The following is a 19,061-nucleotide window of genomic DNA, read 5'->3' on the forward strand; positions in this document are numbered from 1 at the left end:
ACACAACTAGGGGTAGCGAGTTTCCCCACCCCGAGAGGTCCTGGCGGGGCCCTGGGGACCATATGGGGGTGCTGGGGATGGAACCTGGGTCAGCCTCGGGCAGAACGAGCTCCTTAGCGCCTGTGCTATGTCTCCGCTCCCTGAGATTATCACCTGCAGCCAAGGGTGTCACAGCAACTCAGGTCGACAGAACAAACAGGAAACTTAAAGCGAGGATGTGGGCGGGCGGTCAGCAGAGGACCGTGAAAATATTCACTGGGCAGTGGCCCACTCCTTCAGCTTGTGCCCCCCCTGGGCACCTGCCTCGGGGGCAGACCCTCTGGGAACATAGCAGGGCCCCCTGTGGTCCCTCTGCAGGTGCATACACACAGGTGTCCCCTCAGCCCACCTCTCCGTCCCGCCCCATCCCGCCCCACCCCTCCCCATCCATAACCGCCTTGTAGCTGGGACCTTAGGGTGCAGAGACAGGCACATGCACAGTCCTGGGGTGCAAAGCCGCCAGGGAGGGCAAGGGGCTTAAGCAGGTGAGGCGCCTTCTATTTCCCACATGAGCCCCCCAGCTCCGGGGCTCCCAGTCTGCACAGGGGGTAGCCTCGCCCGAGACTTCGGGTGTGGGTGGACCCTGTCCACGTGAGTCCTGCAGCACAAACCCAGAGACGGGCCTCCGGTTCGACCCCACTTGTGTTTTGTCGCCTCTGAGCAAAGGCAGAATATTTTCACTTCGGGTTCCCAAGTGTGAGAAGTCGCCAAGCCGCCGACTTCCTGTTTTGTACGAGAGCTGCTTCAGCACCGCTGCTCAGAGATGGAACCTGACGGCAAAGCAGGTTTGAGCAACAGAGAGAAGCACTCCAGCAGGCAGCTTCTCAGAGGTGCTCAGAGCCCCTGCACCAAGTGACAGGGGAGCCACAGAGGCCCCTCCCCGGCCATGGGCACGGTCAAAGCCACTGCAGCCGTCCCCACGGCTCCCCCTGCTCAGCCTCTGGGTGGCCTCCAGCTCCCCGAAGTTACATCGAAAGCAGAAAGAGTGGCTGGGTGCTCGGTCAAGATGCCGTAGCCAATGGTGAGCAAAGACTGGGCAAGCAGCACACGGGCAGGAAAGATCCAATGTGTCGTTTTTCGGAACACCTCGGAGTGGACCAGGGATGAAGGTGAAGAGTCCCTGAAGAGAATGAGAGAGGCGGCATCACTTCCCGGGCTGGCCCTGGCGTCGGCCGGAGCAACCCCAGGCACCATCAGGAACTCAGAATTCTAGGATCTGCCACTGGCCTGCAAGAGGCCCCTCCCCCACCCTGAAGAGTGGGAAGCATGCACTGGCTTGGGGGTCCGCTTCCCAGGTGTTAGGACCCACTTAGCCGGAGAACTGCCATGACAGACAGGCTCTGAGTGACTTAGGCCTCTTCTAGGAAGTCACTTTCCAAAAAAGCAGAGAAACCAGATGTTTTAGTCCAAGATTGCATCCCCAGAATGAGATTAGGTCTCCGGAATATACATTGTTACCTGTTACATTGTTACAGATAACAATGTAATCCAGTTACATTGGCTGGATGCTACGGGCCAAAACAACAACAAAAAAATATGTGTACTCTGTGGGAAATAGGAAATTGCTGAGTAATGCTGACTTGCCAAAATGAAAGCATTAGAACTTGCTGAACCTCGTGCTGGGGGTGGGGGTGTGTGTCCTTGTTGCAGCCTGCTGCACGGGGTGGATACTTGGACCCCAGCTAGCTGGAACAATAAACCTCGCTATGTGATTTGCATTTTCGGCTCCGTTCTCGGTCCTTGAGGGATGGCCGACCCCAGACCCTAACACCAGGCATGAGGGGATCATCAAGGATTGACTTGTGGGGAGGCGGGGGTAGGGGTACAGGGAGCATTTGTCCTTCAAAGTCAGAAAAATTAAGAGCCTGGAGTCTCCCAGTAGGTTCTGGGGTGTGCAGTGACCCAACAAAGGGGCTGACCGTGATGACCTGGAGCCCACAGTAGGGATGAAAAGGAAGAGGGGGGGAGGGGCGGGGGGGGCGAGGACCGGGGAGACATGTGGAGCAGAAGGCAGGCCCCAGGGATCCCCGGCTCCCGGTCCCCTCTCCTTACACAGGAGCCCTGGAGACAGCAGACCGGAGGGGTGGGGGCCTGGGGACCCACAGCTCAGCGGAGCTGCTGGCTCGGACAGGGCGACAGAAAACTAAGGAAGATGATGGTCACCTGCCCACCATCTCTTTGTGTCTGTGTGGGCCAGCCCGCAGCTGTGAAGCAAGACGGTTCTCATGCCCTTGTTCCTCTCTGGTTTATTGTTCACCTGCCCCGAGGCGGGGTCCCGTCCTTCCCGCAGGGAATAAGGCTGAGACAGATAGGGCCGGCCTCCCCACAGGGAAGAGCCTTCAAAACTCTCCCGTTTCCAGCTGCTGAAATAAATGCCTCTGGGTGAGCCTGACCTCACCCACCAAGGGTTCTGGGTCCCCTTGACCCTTGTCCCTTTGCCTGCTGAAACTACCCTCCCTTTTTTTTAGTTTCTTTTTTATTTATTTATTTTTTTTAATTTATTTTTTAATTAGTGAGTCACCGTGAGGGTACAGTTACAGATTTATACATTTTCGTGCTCATGTTTCCCTCATACAAAGTTCGAGAACCCATCCCTTCACCAGTGCCCATTCTCCACCACAAATAAACCCAGCATCCCTCCCACCCTCCCCAATCCCATCTCCCCCACCCCACCCTGCCACTGTGGCAGGGTATTCCCTTTTATTCTCCCTAATTAGGTGTTGTGGTTTGCAATAAAGGTGTTGCGTGGCCATTGTGTTCAGTCTCTAGTCTACATTCAACACGCATCACCCTTCACCCGCGTGGCCTCCAACCACATTTTACTTGGTGTTTCCTTCTCTATCTAAGCTGCCCTCTCCCCAGAATGTGAGGTCAGCTTCCAAGCCATGGAGTCAACCTCCTGGTACTTATTTCTACTATTCTTAGGTGTTAGTCTCCCACTCTGTTATTCTGTATTCCACAGATGAGTGCAATCTTTCTATGTCTGTCTCTCTCTTTCTGACTCATTTCACTTAGCATGATACTTTCCATGCTGATCCACTTATATGCAAAGTTCATGACCTCATTTTTTCTAACAGCTGCATAGTATTCCATTGTATAGATGTACCAAAGTTTCTTCAACCAGTCATCTGTTCTAGGGCACTCGGGTTTTTTCCAGATTCTGGCTATTGTAAATAGTGCTGCAATGAACATATAAGTGCAGATGTCATTTCGACTATACTTTTTTGCTTCTCCAGGATATATTCCCAGGAGTGGTATTGCTGGGTCAAATGGGAGCTCAATTTCTAATTTTTTGAGAATCGTCCATATTGTTTTCCAAAAGGGCTGAACCAGTTGGCATTCCCACTAGCAGTGTGAAATTACCCCTTTTGCTCCCAAAAGGAACGTTTCTGGGCCATCTCCCACCTGCTCCCTTTTCTGCAGTTAGTAGGGACAGAGACAAGCCCAGCCCACAGGGGACTCAGCCTGGGATGGGGGTGGGGGGTGGCGGGCAGGAACGGTGTTGTCCGATTCTCCAGTTATATCTCACTGCCTGGCCATTGCAGATCGTACACCAACTTTTTTGCTCCAAAGTGGGATACAGCCATCATGAGAAGCTTTTTTAAATTGAAAAAATAAAAACCTGTGCCAGGGGCTAGGGCGATAGTACAGTGGGATAGTACAGTAGATGGGACAGTGCACATTTGCCTTGCATGTGGCTGGCCCAAGTTCAATCCCTGGCGCCCCATAGGGTCCCTGGAGACACCAGGAGTGATCCCTGAGCACAGAGCCAGGAGTAAACCCTGAGTGCTGAGTGTGACCAACACCCAAAACAAAACAAAACAAAACAAAACAAACACCCTCCAAATTGTGGCAGAGGCAGGATACTCTCACTTACACGTGGGATTTAGAATAACTAGACAAGGAAATGTAATGGTTTAAGGGGGGGGGTGCCTACATCAGTCTTGGCCCCCAAGTCCAGGGAGGGGAAGGAAAGGAATCCCGTGGCTATGGGGGAGGAGACAGAGGAGAAGCAGGGGGGCAGGAGCCGGGGGATGCAGGCACATCTATGGTGCTGAGGCAGGACAGAGCTAAATGGGACGCAAACTGAAAAAGCTGCCATCGCAATGGCAGCCCAAGGGTGGGGGTCAGGGAGGGAGTCTGAGAACCCAGTGGAGGGAGCTGGCAGTGATCACGGGAACCCGTCTAAAGCCCAGCTATGAGCAAGTTCGTTTAAAAAAAAAAAAAAGATTCTTTAAAGAACCACGCTGTTGGTGTTACTTCCACTGGGGCATGCCAATCAGGGGGAGAATTCGGAGGGTCCCCATGGTGGTGGCTGGTTAGGAAGCCCAGGGAGGGTCAGAGGGAGGGGGCAATGGGGACAGCGTGAGCTGAGCTCTGAGGCCAGATGTGGGGGGCGCACAGGGGCAGGTCCTGGCTATGGCAGCAGACGGGGCAGTGAGGGATAAGAGGGTCCTGGGGAAGCCCCGGGCATCCCGCCAGAGCCCAGGCCTCAGGGAGCTGCTCCCCAGTCGATTCCCTGGACTCTGGGGCTGCCAGCCCCGCTGAGCAGACACCTGCCACATCCCGGGGCTGGGCCCTGGCTTAGAGCATCAGAGCTGTGGGGCAGCCTGGGAAGTTGAGGCCGGGAGGATGAGGAGAACAGGGCTGGGAGCATGTCAGGGCCTGAAAGAGGAAGCAGCCCCTCTTGGTTCTCCATCCCAGGGTGGGAAATACCCTCCGCTCTCCCGGCCCTCAGCGGCCGTCCCTGTTCCCGCACCTGAGGTCACCAGACCCAAACCAGGACCACCTGCACCCCCCCGCCCAAGTCCTGCGCCTCTCCTTTCTGGGCTACAGGGGGATCCCTGCAGGAGTGTCGCTGAGGCTGGACACCCTGCTTGGGGGCTGGGACCGGGGGACACGAGGGACACCCTTGGACGCCAGAGTTCACGATGGGCCAGGCGAGTGGCCTCCTGGCAACTTCACCCCCAGAGACTTGAGCAGACACACTCCAGAAGCTTCCGTGTGAGGAGACACATATTCCAGGAAAGAAAGGCTGGACGTGGACAGGGTGGACAGAGCAGGGGCAGGTAGGGGAGGCAGTGGTGGCCCCGAACACCCCTCCTGCACACCCACCGCCGCTGTGCTCCTCTGGGGGTCCCCAGCAGGTGTTGGGGCTCCCCCGAGTTCCACTCACCTGCCGAACCCCCTGGGCTCAGACGAGCCGGTCGGAGAACCTCATGTAGCTGCCGTCAGGGTTGCCGATGTGGCCGCTGATGGTGAAGGGGGGCCCCGAGTCCAGTTCCTTCAGGTTTCTGCGGGAGAGGGTCCCCTGAAACCATAGGCTGGGGCTGGGGCTTCTCCCCCCGCCCACACCCCACTCCCTGGACACGCTGCTGGTGTCCTGAGGGCCACCCTAAATCCCCCCTCATCTTCTCAAGCTCCATCCTTTCCCCACAGGCTGTGTCTGGGGTGGTTTGGTTTGTAATCAGGAGCTGTCCACGCAGACAGGGAGATGCGGGCCGAACTGTGCTCGGGCGTCTTTGGAGCCTGAGAAACTAGTAGTCCGGGTCTGGGTCCAACCAGTTCTTTCCAAACACAGAACAGTGGAGGAGCAAACACTGAGGGAGTGAGTTGGAGGGGAGGAGGGGGGGAGAGGTGAGTGAGTGAGTGAATGAGGGAGTGAATGAGGGAGTGAATGGAGCAATGAGTGAGTGAAAGAGGGAGTGGATAAGAGAGTAGATGAGGGAGTGAATGAGGGAGTGAATGAATGGAGCAAATGAAATAGTAAGTGAGTGAATGAGTACATAAATGAAGAAGTGGGTGAATGAAGTGAGGGAATGAATGAGAGTGAATGAGTGAGTAAAGGAAGTGGGTGAATGAAGTGAGTGAATGAATGAGTGAATGAATAAAGTAAGGGAATGAATGAAAGCGTGCTGGGGTGGGTGCCCAGAGGGCCGCCCCTTTAAGGACAGGCACAGCCCCTCCACGCTTCCCAGTAGCCTGGCCACTGCCCGGCCCCTGCTGGTGGGGCGGGAGGGGCGGGGGGAGGCCAAGATGCTGACCCACTCACCGGATCTGGTATAAGTTGAAGACAAAGCTGGGCCCTGGGAAGAGAAGCCAGAGAGTTAGTGCCTGGGGGTGGCGTCACCTGCCTGGGGGGTGGGGCCTTGGGTGCTTGGAAGAGTCCGAATTGCCTCGGTGTCCTGCCCCAGGCCCCGGGTGGACCCCAAACTCCAAGCAGAAAGCCTCGTCTGCTGCTAAGGGGGCAGCACGGAGGGTCCGATGGCCCTGGACAGAGGCGGTGCCAGCTGAGCTAGGACCCGGAAGCCCCCCCCACCCCCGCCTTTCCCAAGCCCGCCGCTTTGACCACAGTTTCCCCTCGATTAGGAGTGGAGGCCAGTGCTCGCTTCTGTGGCATCTACTAAAATTAGAACCATACAGATATCAGCACGGCCCCTGCACAGGGATGACATGCAAACTTGTGAAGCGTTCCAGATTTTGACCCATTAAAATAGCAAGATTTCTATCATGGTATCACTGTCACTGTCATCCCATTGCTCATCGATTTGCTTGAGTGGGCACCAGTAACATCTCCATTGTGAGACTTGTTGTTACTGTTTTTGGCATATCGAATACGCCATGGGGAGCTTGCCAGGTTTTGCTGTGCAATCGAGATACTCTCGGTAGCTTGCCGGGCTCTCCGAGAGGGGCAGAGGAATCAAACCCCAGTCGGCGGCGTGCAAGGCAAATGCCCTCCCCGCTGTGCTATCGCTCCAGCCCCAAGATTTCTAACTTATAAAAAACTTTTTAAAAATGGAGACTAGAAATTTCTTCCTTGGGCGGAATTTTATTTTGTTTTTGTTTGTTTGCTTGTTCTGGGGCCACACCCTGCTGTGCTCAGGGCTTACTCTTGGCTCTGCACTCAGGGATCACTCCTGGTGGGCTCAGGGGACCCTATAGGGTTCCGGGGATCAAACATGGGTCAGCCACATGCAAGGCAAGTGCCCTCCTCGCTGGCCTATGTCTCTGGAAGGTCAAAGGCCATCTTAGACCAAAGAAAGGGCCTTGGCACCCAGGGGTCCCCGGCACTGGCAGAGCTGCTGAAATGGACTGCAGGTCCCCAAGTTCTGTCCCTCGGCTACCCCACACCCCCCCCACTCCCATCCAGCCCCAGCTCTCCCAAGTCCTGGGGATCTGTGGGTGTGGGTCAGAGTAGGGGCACCCCAGTGCGTTCTGGAAGCCCCCAGTGCAGCTGAAGCCCCTGCAAGCTTAAGGGGACCTGGGAGAGAGCACAGACAGGGGCAGAGGCAGACAAGGGGTCATTGTAGGAAGGCCAGGTCTGGCCCTTGTGGCCTCTGCAGGGAGGGAGCTGGGGGTGGGGGTGGGGGGTGGGGGGTGGGCAGGGCCGGGGCAGCTGCCTGTGGGAGGAGCCCCACTCCCCATGGGCCACACCAGAGCCCAGTAGTGCCCTCAAGCCTCCAACCAGAGGGGCTGCCCCCGGAACTGCATTTGCATGCCGTGGCACAGGGAAGTGGGGCTCCACCCAGCCTGCCAGCTGCCCGGGAGCAGAGCGCGCGAGGTGACAGGGTCCAGTGCTCACTCACCTTCCCAGCAGTACCCGCGCTGGTACCACTTGGCCAGGCTGTAGCCCAAGATGGACACGAGCAGCAGGGACAGCCCCACGCCCAGGATCAGGCCCAGGGTGCTGATGGAGTCTGCAGCTGCTGGGGACAGAGAGGGCGGCGAGTCACCACATGGCGGTGGCCCCCCGGCCCCGGGCTCAGCCAACTCCCTCTGAGGCATGAGGGGCGTGTCTCACCCCCAACTCCCAGTTAGCTGACCCATAACCCTGGGGGCCCCGGGAGTTGGGTGCCTCGACTTGCAGAGCCCAGGCGGTCATTCTCGTCACCTAAGGAAGCCTGGTTGTCAGCAAGGGCAGCCTGGGGGACCCTAAGAATGGGCGCCTCACCCTCCTGGTCAATTCTCAGGCTCTGTTTGTGACTCAGCCTGAGCCCCACTTCCCGTTTGCAGCCCACGCTCTTAGCTAAGTTTCTAGCTCCTTGGTCAAGTCAGGCCCACAGGGGGAGAGGGGAAGGGGGGCTGCTGGGGGATGAGAGGGAGCTCACGGGAGGAAGTGTGACCCCACCTTGCCGGGGCAGAAAGGCTGGTGAGTGCCCAGCTGCAATGCCAGGAGTAGGAGACTGACTCCCCTTCTCCACTGGCCCCGGTGGTTCCCAGTGCCAGGAAGTGCAGTGGGTAAGCCCACCCTCCCCGGTTCCTCAGCTGCAAATCAGAGGAGGCAGCAAATCCCTCTCCCACCCTGGATCCCATTCGCTCTGCGGAAAGTGGGGTTAATGACAAACACATCTAGAGTCACCTAGTAGCGTTAATACCAGGGTGCTGAGTGCAGGACACTGAGGGAGCACCAGGCTGCCCAGAGATACAGACTTTATCATTGTTGCCATCGTCACCAAGACACATGACAAGTTTGCCAAGCCCCTGTCCTGAGACCCTCCTCCTGGACCCTTCTCCCCGCGGTGGGGCTGCTCCCTCCAGGGAGAGACAGGACAGCCAAAGGAGGGCGGGCTCTGCTGCCATCTTAGGAAAGCCCACACATTTGGGGGCGGGGGTAGGCAACCACATCCTGCAATGCTCAGGGCTTCCTCCTGGCTCTGCTCTCAGGAATCACTCCCGACAGTGCTTAGGGGACCATTTGTAGTGCTGGGGACCAAAGCCAGGCCAGCCGTGTGCCAGGCAAGCGTCCTACCCGCGGTGCTATGTCGCTCTGGCTGCCAAGCCCATGCTCTTCCAAAGCAAAACCAAGAGAGTAAAACACGGGGAAGACATGAGAAGACGCCTCCAGCCCGGGGCTGCGGCGAGGATGAAATGGGGAGGGGACGGTGAGAAGCACCCCTGTGTCCCGGCGAGGGAAATCCTCCCTCCGTGCCGGACAGTGCCGGTCTGTGCCAAAAGGTGCCAGTCTGTGTTTGTCTCACAAACGGTGCCAGTTAGCGCCAGATGGTGCCAACCTCTGTGGTGTGTGTCAGGCAGTGCCCCCCTGCACGTTCATGCAAACCCGTACCAGCTCTGCCAGTCTTGCCAATCTGTGCCAGACAGTGTCGGTCTGTGCCTACCCTATGCCTGCTAGTGTGAATCATGCCAGTCTATGCCAGGCAGTGCCAACCCATGTCACTGCTGACCCGTGCCAACCTCTGCCAATTTGTGCTAGGTTATTCTAGTCTGTGCCAGGCTTTTCTAGTCTGTGCAAGGAGATGCCAACCCATGCCTGTCTGTGTCAATCTGTGCCAGGCAGCACCAACTCATATGTGGTACCGGGGATCAAACCCAGGCCACCTGCATGCCAGGCAAGTGCCCTCCCCGCGGGGCCATGCCCTGACTCTTCTAAAACTCCCGAGGTAATCTCGTTGTCGGCCACCATCCAGATCACAGGTCTACTATTCCCGGGAGGGAGCATAACACGAGGCCCCCATAGCCATGCCACCGGACTCCGAGCCAGGCTGCTTCGCTCGGGGCACCCCAGAGGGGGCAGGTGAGAGCCCTCCCCGCCCCAAGGGACCCAGCTCGGGCAGCCAAAAACCTCCACAACCCAACCGCTGCCATGCTCAAGGCAACTCCCCACAGGCTTGGACCGAGTCTCACATATAAATGAACCTATTCCTGGACCGCGCAGCTGCGCGACACATCATAAGACACCCCCTACCCATTCTCCATAATCACCACATCATATTAGATGGGGTTCAGATAGTGGGCAACAAATCATGGAGGGAAATATATATATATATATATGCATATATACATGTTTTCAGACATATATACCAAAGCTCACATCACCCAAACTTTAACAACCTGTTAGTGACATCCTATAGAATGTCTTAATGGCTCCTGCCAAGATAGAACAATCTTCACACTGTTTCTTTTGTAAGCATGTGCCGCTGTTCTTCCTAACAGACAATGCCAAATATATTATTTTGGTTGTATTTTGGGACAGGGACTGGGGCTTGGGATGGAAACATCCCAAATTTGGTTGTGGGAAGGTGCAATGGTGGTGGGATGGGTGTTTGAATATTAAATGTAATCAAATATTGTGAACTAACTTCTAAAATAAAATTAAAAATTAAAACGCAATTCCCAGAGGCTCACTAAAATACATCAAGAGTGACGATGACAGGCATGGAAGGAGGACTAGGGCCCGCATTGCTCAAATACATCTACGAAGATGTCATCTCCAACCCCCAAATTAACATATGAGGCACACAAAGAAAGAGCACTGTGGGCTTATCAGCCGATCTTTGAGGGCTGGAACCGGGTAACCGCCTCATGTGAGTAAACGCAGCTTGCCCAGGACGTGATGGGTTTAACTCGGGAGTTCTCAGAAAGCCCAGACAGTGCCAGAAAGAGCCCGTGACTACAGTGAGCAGAATGTCGAGAATCAGGGGTGAGAGCACGCAGCCCCCTGCACCAGGCATTACGGGGGGGGGGTTCCGGCAGACCCCAGCACCCACAACCACCTGCCCAGCCCCACCCCTGCCCCAGGTGCCCCCCCCCCACCTCAGCTCAGCAGCTTCCTTGGCACCACCACACCTCAAGGGAAAGAGCAGCCAGGGGCCACCTCCCCACCCAGGTGGTATGTTCCTCCACGCACCCCCCCAGCTTCTCTGCATTTGTGCCCCCAGAACCAGCCAAGCTCACAGCAGTGACCCCCACCCCCTGCCCCACCTCCTGGGAGCTGAGAGAACGGTTCTGAAAGAAAGGAATCCGTGAAAGGCTCTAGTGCCAGGGACAGGGACTGTGGTTTTGGGAGGTCAGAGCTGAATCTTGGTGTCCCCTGCGTGGTCCCCAACTCTGGAGTTTCTCCTCCTCCCTCCTTGCCCAGCTCTGGCTGGACGCATTGCCCAGAGGTCATTCCTGAGGCTCGTGCGCCCCCTGCTGGCAGCAGAGACCAATGACACCTTCCCCAAGAATGAGGGGAGGGGCCGGAGCGATAGCACAGCGGGTAGGGCGTTTGCCTTGCACGCGGCCGACCCAGGTTCGATCCCCGGCATCCCATATGGTCCCCCAAGCACCGCCAGGAGTAATTCCTGAGTGCAAAGCCAGGAGTAACCCCTGAGCATCGCTGGGTGTGACCCAAAAAGCAAAAAAAAAAAAAAAAAAAAGAATGAGGGGACAGGCCGGTCATCCTCAGACTTCCTGGGGACTGCTTGACTGCCCTTCCCCCCCACAATGTAGAGGGCTCTGGGGGCCCGCCTATTGCACACCACACCTCTGGGGCCGGGGGTGGTTCAGAGGGCTGCTGGGTGAGCCCCGGCCACCCCAAAATATTCCACATCTGACTCTGGCCACCCCTCCTTGCCAGGCGTCCACCTGCCCCAACTGCGCCTATTCCCAGGGCCTCTGAGAGAGGGGGTCAGGGCCAGGGCTGGGGGAATGTGGGGTCCCTGTGGGGTGAGAAGTGGGGGGCATGGGGATCCCTGTCCTGTGGGGTGAGAAGTGGGGGGTGTGGAGGTCCCTGTCCTGTGGGTGGGGTGAGATATGGGGGCAGGGGTACGAGGGTCCCTGTCACCCAGGGTGAGATGTGTGGGTCCCTGTCTGTTGGATATCATTGGTTTGTCCTTTCTCCCTTGCCACAGAGTTTGGGTTTATCTGGTAATAATCTCTAAACTATTCTAGACTACATTGGTATGTCCTGCTCCCCTTGCCAATAGGAGCTTAGTTATATCAGTCACACCCATCAAAGTGCTCCCAAGTCACTTCCATTCCTTTGTTTATCTGTAACCACTTCTACCAGTTTATCCGCTCTTCCTTTAATCAAACTCTGTTAATTTTTAAGGTCAGACCTTGCTAGGACAGTGTACTTGTATTGTAAGTTAATATTGCCTTTCTCCACTCCTTATGTCTTTTGAATAGTTTATTTTAAAGCAATATCCTTTTTGTATGGACAAAGAAAGACAGTTGTTAATATGCTTTGGTAACATGGGACTTAATTGGCTTCAAATATTATTCACTCCCGGGCATCTGCTTTCTCAACCTAAGCCTCAGCTGCCCTTACTTCCTAGCACCCCCAAAAGCAGGGTCCCGACGAAGACCCAAAAGCAGGGACAGACCCAGGACAAGCGGTGAGTTATATGCTACCCTGGCATTGAGATGGGCCTGGCCAAAGTGCCTAATGCTTAACTATATGTTAAGAGATTGGTCATGGACATGTCATGTCATGATCCAAAAGCAACGACGAGACTAGGACCCTGGTAGGGATAGGAAAGACTAATCTGGCCTGAGCACTGTAGTCTGAGATTGAGATGACCCCAGGAGAGCAATTCTATAAGCTTAATGCATCTCTTGCTATGTCCATACAAAATGATTAATAATATGAATACTTATATGTTAGCTGGACAAGGAGAGGAGAAACACACCCATGGGATTCTGCTCTTAGGCGGGTGTTCTGTTGAAAGAGAATCTGTCCTAGAAGCAGCATCCCCTAAGGGATAGAACTTTACCCCCTATCGATTGTAACCACACCTATGTGTAAGCCCCAACCCCTCATTCTTAGGGATTTAACTAGGCTGTGAGAGTGGGCTGGGGGCGAGTGCTGTCGAGTCCCAGGGCCAGTTTCAGGGCCAGATCTGGAGAAGCTAGATCCACATCCAGATCCAGAGGAGAAAGAGAATGAAGTAGGATGGGGGAGGAAGAAGCAGGAGGAGAATCAGAGGAGAATGGAGATGGGAATGGAATAAACTGCAACTGAGACCAACCAGCTTGGCTCCGTTCCTTCCTTCGCCTGCCTCATCATCGCCATCAACCTCCCCAGGGTGGGGGAAGCGGCTGGAGACTACCGAACTCAGGTGGCAGGAGAGACAGCGCCGCTGCCCTGTGCCCGGTGTGGTGCCTGCTCTCTCTTTTTTCTTTTTTGTGTTTTTACACACCTGTCTGCAGAGTGAGATGTGGGGGTGGAGGTGGGCCCTGCAGGTGAGATGTGGGGGCGGTGGGGGGGGTCTCTGTCTGCGGGGTGAGATGTGAGGAGCAAGCGATGCAGCCTCAACCCTTGGTGGGGAGCTGGGGATGATGATGACGAGGGTCCCTAGGGGTTCTGGTGGGGCTCTGGGAGCCCTGGGGGCGCTGCAGAGACCCCAGCTCTGGGGGTGGTGTGGGGAAGTGCCGGGGGTGAGGTGGCCTCACAGCAGACGAGGGGGCGACGGGAGGAGAGGCCCTTAGCTGGAAGCTCCTGCACCGGCTGGCCGCGGCCAGACCAGCGGCCATTGAGGACCATGCCGTGGGCTCCAGCAGGCACTGCCCGGCCAGCTGCAGCCTCCTCCCGACTCACACCTGAGAAGTGTCCGGGGTGGGGGGGCGGGTGGGACTTCGCAGGGCCCTGCTACCCTGGGGCAGGTGGGTGGAGACTGATGTTCCCAGGGGCTCCCTCCTCCACTCTGCAATTGGAAACCTGGCAGATGGCGGGGCCCTTCGCCGCCCCCCCACGCCTGCCTCCTGCTCCCCACCCCTCCCCGTCTCTCAGCTTCCACCTCTTCATCCCGTCCATCTGCCGCCAGCCCACTCTTCCCTGGCTGACTCCCCTCCCCTAGTTCTATAATTATTTCCCGCTCCGCTGTCCTCTCGGTTGCTCTCTGTCATGGCCCTCTTCTTTGCCCTTCCACGGGAACATACGAACACAGGAAGTGACATCACCAAGCTCCCACGGATCCCGGGCACTGCAGCCCCGGGTTCTGCCTGGATGCGGACTGCCGGGATCCTCAGGGTTCCCCCAAAGTTTGCTTTCTCCGTGCCAAGCTTCAGGTAGATTCTCAAACTAGCACACCCAGAACGGGGCCAGCCCAGAACCTCCAAGGCTGGATCGGCCAGATGCTAAAGCCCCGCTAGGGGGTCTCCACCCCCTGCCACCCCACTTCCCACCCTTCTCTTCCCCTTATCTTAGCGCCGAGCCCTGTTCACAGCCGCAGCAGCTTCCCCAGACTCAGACCCAGAGTCAGGCCGTGGGGAGGAGCCTGGATACAAGCAGGGCACCCAGAGGAGACCAGGGGCGCCACGGTCAGGCCTGGGACTAGCAAGCAGTGAGTGGCCTGGCGGGAACCCGAAAGAAGGTCTGGGGCGGCAGGACAGCCGGGAGGGCGTTTGCCTTGCATGTGGCTGGCCTGGGTTCGATCCCTGGCACTCCTATGGTCCCCCAAGCACCGCCAGGAGTAATTCCTGAGTGCAAAGCCAGGACTAATCCCTGAGCACTGCCAGGTGTGGCCCAAAAAGAAAAAATAAATTAAAAAGCAAAAAGGGACAATAGGGAGATTTTTCAAACAATCGAAAATAGAGCCGGGGGAGTGTACGGCAGTTAAGGCATTACCTTAACCACTGCATGGGGCCAACCCAGGTTCAATCTCCGGCACCGCTGAGTACTACAGGAGTGATCCCTGAGCACAAAGTCAGGAGTAAGCCCTGAGTACCGCGGAGCGTGGCCTAAGAAAGAGAAAAAGAACAAAACCTTGCTAATGATCCCACCACGTGATGCATCGGTTCCTCCCTGGGAGTCTATGCGAAGAGCACATGAAAGGTAGCACTCCAGCTCACGGTGATTCTCGAAGACTGGGGCGGGGGGCATCTGAAATGCTGGAGGTCGACCCCTGAACTTTGCAAGCCCCACGTGTTCCCACTTAGCCACGCCCCAGCCCAGGAGCTGTGCTGCAAAGCCAGTTTACTTGAGTTAGGCACCAATGTTTGCGGGGCACCCGGAACCGCCGTGTCCCGGATGGCCCAGCAGAGGGCGCCCTAAGGACTGAGGATGGTTCTGCAGGGAGGCCCGAGCAGGAACCTGATGGGCTCCATCTCTCAGCGCTTCACCAGTCGCCAGCGGCCTGCCTGGGGACAAAGAGGCTGCCAGAGGCCGGGGCAAAAATAGCCTTTGGCTCAGTCCATGACTCGTATTTGCAAGCACCTGTCTGAGCTGCCGGCTGGCGCCGTGGGATGGGGGGGGGGCGTGGGCCCAGGGTCACCAATCCCGGCCCCATTTCCCTGGAGGTGGAAGCCCGAGCAGCATCAAATCCTCACCCAGCATCTCTGGGCACCGTGATAAACAGGCCCCAGGCCCGGGCCAGCACCTCAGGCCCTGAGAGTCAGCCCAAGGGGTCCTGGGGGAGGGGCTCCTAGCTCCCCCCACATACCCATCGCACCCCTGACCCAGCCGGGCAATCTTGGTATAGCTGAGACAGTGGACGACATGCTGGAGAAAAGCAAGCGCCAAGTAGAATTAGGAAAATTTGCTGCAATAAAGATCATCAGGAGGGGCCGGAGCAATAGTACAGTGGGGAGGGTGTTTGCCTTGCATGCGACCGACCCGGGTTCGATCCCTGGCATCCCATAGGGTCCCCTGAGCACCACCAGGAGTAATTCCTGGGCACAGAGCTAGGAGGAACTCCAGGGTGTGACCCCTCCCAAAATAAAGATGATCAGGGGCCAGAGAGATAGGACAGCGGGGAGGGAGGTTGGCTTGCACGGGGGGGGGGGGGGGGTCTGATCCCCCTAGGGTCCTCCCAAGCACGGGAGGGATCCCCGGACACAGAGCCAGGAGTAAGCCCTGAGCACTGATCCAAACCCCCAAAAGAGATAATCAAGTGCTGGCTCCTCCACGGGTCCACGTGAGTGAGCCGGGTTCAGCAGGGGCGGGGGAGGGCACGGAGCTGCGACGCCCTTTCCGGAGGGAAAAGAGAAGAAACGGGAAGAGTGAGCAAGCCTCCCCCTGCCGTGGGGTCCTCAGGCACCTCGAGGCCTGCAGCCAGTGACACAGATGAGGGCTCCCCCCACTCCGGGCCCGCGGTCTCAGCCGAGGCCAAAATCACAGCAAGGACAGACTCCCTCTGACACCTGGAGGACTCTTCCTTCCTGCCCTCGGGCACTGGGTGAGGGGCCAGCCGTGTCCTGGCGCAGGGGTGCTGGCCCTGGATAGCTCCTTCCCCGCTGGGCCGCGTGCTCTTCCTCCGTCCAGCCTGCACCCCACAGACCAAGCGAGCCCCTGCTCTCTGCACTGTGGAAGCTCGTCCCAGCAGCGTTCACTGACTGGGGAAGGGGCCGGCACCCACACGGCAGAGGTGGGCCAGGGCTGGGGTCTCTGCTCCCCGGCTGTCCCACAGCCTCGGGGCACAGTCCCCCCCTCCCACTCTGAGGCGGGGAGGGAAGGGTGGGAAAGTAATAGAGGCTCCGTGGTTAGCGGGTGCACAGAGCGAGCCCCGTGACGGCCCTGGCGGGGAGCAGGGGAGAGGCCAGTGTCCACTGCCCCCACACGCCCTCTCAGGGCCTCGCCCCACGGGAGGGAGCCAGTGTGGAGGCGAAGGCCGTGGGCTCCCCAGAAGAGTCCCACACAGTGTGGGCCAGAGGGAGAGCCTGGGGGTTCAGCCGCCAGGCCCCGTCTCCGACTGCAGCTCCCTCCAGAAATAGCGGCTTCTCCCCACCCGAGAGCGTGGGCGGAGACGCACACGGCACGGCTCGGCCTGGCAGGCGCCTGTGAGTCCCCAGGCCCCCGGAGGCCCACCCCGAGGGTCTGGGCTGCGGGGCCCGCCTCTCTAACAAGCTCTGGGGCTCCTGCTTGGCCCCAACCTCAGCGCCGGGTCACAGGGCTGCCAAGTCCTGCTCCAGGGGGTGGCCCGTGGGGACGGGGGTGACCGCTGAGGTCACCCCCAATGTGCAGCTGGGTGCAAGTCGCAATGAACGTCCTCTCCCACAGATGGTGGGTTCTAGGCCAACGACGGCCCAGGGGGGTGGGGGAGGGGCCGGGAAGAGGCTCAAAGGGCTGGAGCACAGGCTTTTCCAGAGGGAGCACTCAGTTAGATTCCCGGTACCTCGTGGGCCTGTGAGCCCCCCCTCCAAAAAAAATAATACTAGGGGAAGGGAGAGAAAGAGACACGCAGAGAAAGATTACAGCTCTGCACCCCCAGAGCCTTTTCCCTCTGCTAGGTCTTCTCAGGGGGGTGGTCGCAGCCCCTCTGGCGTTGGCAGGACCGCCCGCCTGTCCCAGCACACACCAACCCCAACAGAGCCGTAACGGAAGTGAAGAGAATTGCACCCGGGATTCCCCAGGCGCCAACACTCGAGGCTGACCACAGTCTCTTTTCCGCCCTGTGACAGGCCCGGGGTGTGGGGCAGCCTTGCATCGGGCCGGCTCTGTGGACCCCACAGCACATACACCTGGGCCTGGCACCAGGGGCCTTTGTGAAGCCCGACGCTTAGACACTGGGGGCTTTTTTGGGGGAAAGCTGATCCCCCCCCCGAAAGCCGTAACCACACTGACAGGAAGCTCCAGCATCCAGTACTTCTGGGTCTGATCCCGACATCCAGGCTGGAAGCAGGGGGGAGGGAGAGGAGAGGGGCAGAGAGGCGGGGGGGTAGAGGGAGAGAGGAGACAGAAGGACCAGGGCGGGGACTTCGAAAAGGCAAGTGGAAAGGAAAGAGTCAGAGATGGGATGGGAAAGAGCAGAGAGGCAGAGGGGCCGAGGGGATCTGAATGGACAGGGGCGGAGGGGGGCAGGGGCTCAGCCTGACAGGGGCGGGAGGAGGGAGAGCAGGGGGCAGAGGGAGCCCCCCGTGCGGGGCCCCACCTTGCCGCCTCCGGGAGCTGGGCACACTGAGTAATCATCCCTGCAGTGGCCGCGCCCAGCCCGGCAGCCCTCCTGCCCGGGCAGCTGCCTCCTTCCTGGTTCATCACCTGTGCCGGGAGCCAGGTGTGAGCCCGGTTCCTCTAGATGCCGGCGAGGCAAGCCGGCCTGGCACTGCCTGTCCCAGAGTTCTCGGGGAGGGGGACACAGCCCCCGAGTCTGACTGTGCTTGTAGGTGTGATGTAGGCAGGAGGGAGATAGGGAAGGCCCCTCCCTCCAGGCAAAGGCCATGGGTTTCCTGGGAAATAAGGTATCAGGAGCCCTAAGTTGCAAAAACGCCAACTCGGCAGAAAACAGGCACTGAGGCCTGATAAGAGTTTGGCCTGGCTGGAAGCAGACCCAGGGAAGGCTGGACCCCCCACCCCCACCCCCCAACAGAAGCCCCAGCTGGAAATAAAGGTCAGGAAAGGAATTTCAAAGAAGACCAGGGACCACTCCCAACCCTACCTCCTTGGCAACCACAGCAATGGACTTTTACCTAGGTAGAAGCCCCACGTGGGGCAGGTTGGAGAAACCCTATAAAGCCCACCTTGAACAAAGGAAGGGCGCATATGCTCCCAGAGCCCATGTGCTGCTTGCGCCCACATGGCCCAGCACACGTGTCGCCCGCATCTCCCCTCTTGAGATGTGGACTTTCATGCCCAATGCTGGGGTGTGTGGAGGGGTCTCCCCACCCTTGGAGAAGCCCAGGTTCTCTCTTGAGCACGTTACTCTGCTCTCTCCCACGTTCCCTGTGTCCTCCCCTTCAAAACCCTCCAAATAAAATCTGCTTTACTTCACTGCTCGTCTACTCCTGAAATTCCTTTCTGCGAGGCGAGCTAGAACCCCATAAGCCTGGGTCCCGGCTGGCAGAGGCAGATGAGGAGAAAGTGACCGTCTCTCTCCTCCTGGCTCTCATGAGCCACCTGTTGGTCCACCAACATCAGGCCTATAGACCACTCAGCAGAGAGGTCTCCCCCAGGGGGTCCCGGGTCTCTGGGAGACAAGTTCACGGCCGCATGGGCTGAGCCTCAGAGAACCGGCCATGGACACGCACATCTTCCTTGGGCCTCACGCCGCTCAGCGTCCAGAGTGTCCACACAGGCACCTGGTGGACACCTGGTGTCCCCGGCCTGAGCCCTGGGGACAGGAGCGTGCCGAGGCCTTGGGGGTGAGAATTCACCGTGACCCGCATAAGGGCCCGTCGCAGGGACTCCGGCTCTGACCTGAGCTGAACTGAGAGGGTGGACAGGCTGGGGGACTGTGTGGAATTGGACGCTTCCATGCCATGGGGTCCTGGCTGGCCGGTATTTCCACACTGGAACCACCTTTCTCCCCCTAAGGGGCACAGGGAGCCCAGTTCCTTCCAGCCCTCCGCCCCCATAACAAGGTTTCACG

At 58.1% G+C, this 19,061-nt stretch overlaps 1 protein-coding gene and 1 non-coding gene across 2 annotated transcripts; one reads left to right on the forward strand and one right to left on the reverse strand.

Annotated features, from left to right (window-relative positions):
• Positions 1–926: 926 nt before the first annotated feature.
• Positions 927–13,303, reverse strand: SMIM35 (small integral membrane protein 35). The gene is made up of 5 exons (XM_055132179.1): positions 13,213–13,303; positions 7,626–7,745; positions 6,092–6,125; positions 5,216–5,333; positions 927–1,159 (listed from the first exon to the last, which is right to left on the reverse strand). Exons 1-4 carry the CDS (start codon positions 13,301–13,303, stop codon positions 5,234–5,236), a joined length of 345 nt encoding a protein of 114 aa, XP_054988154.1. The 3' UTR covers positions 927–1,159; positions 5,216–5,233.
• Positions 6,417–6,522, forward strand: LOC129403870 (U6 spliceosomal RNA). Its single transcript, XR_008629528.1, has one exon. It is a non-coding gene; the product is annotated as a U6 spliceosomal RNA (small nuclear RNA).
• Positions 13,304–19,061: the final 5,758 nt, after the last annotated feature.

Source organism: Sorex araneus, chromosome 3 (assembly GCF_027595985.1).
Source record: "Sorex araneus isolate mSorAra2 chromosome 3, mSorAra2.pri, whole genome shotgun sequence".
Lineage (NCBI taxonomy): Eukaryota > Metazoa > Chordata > Mammalia > Eulipotyphla > Soricidae > Sorex > Sorex araneus.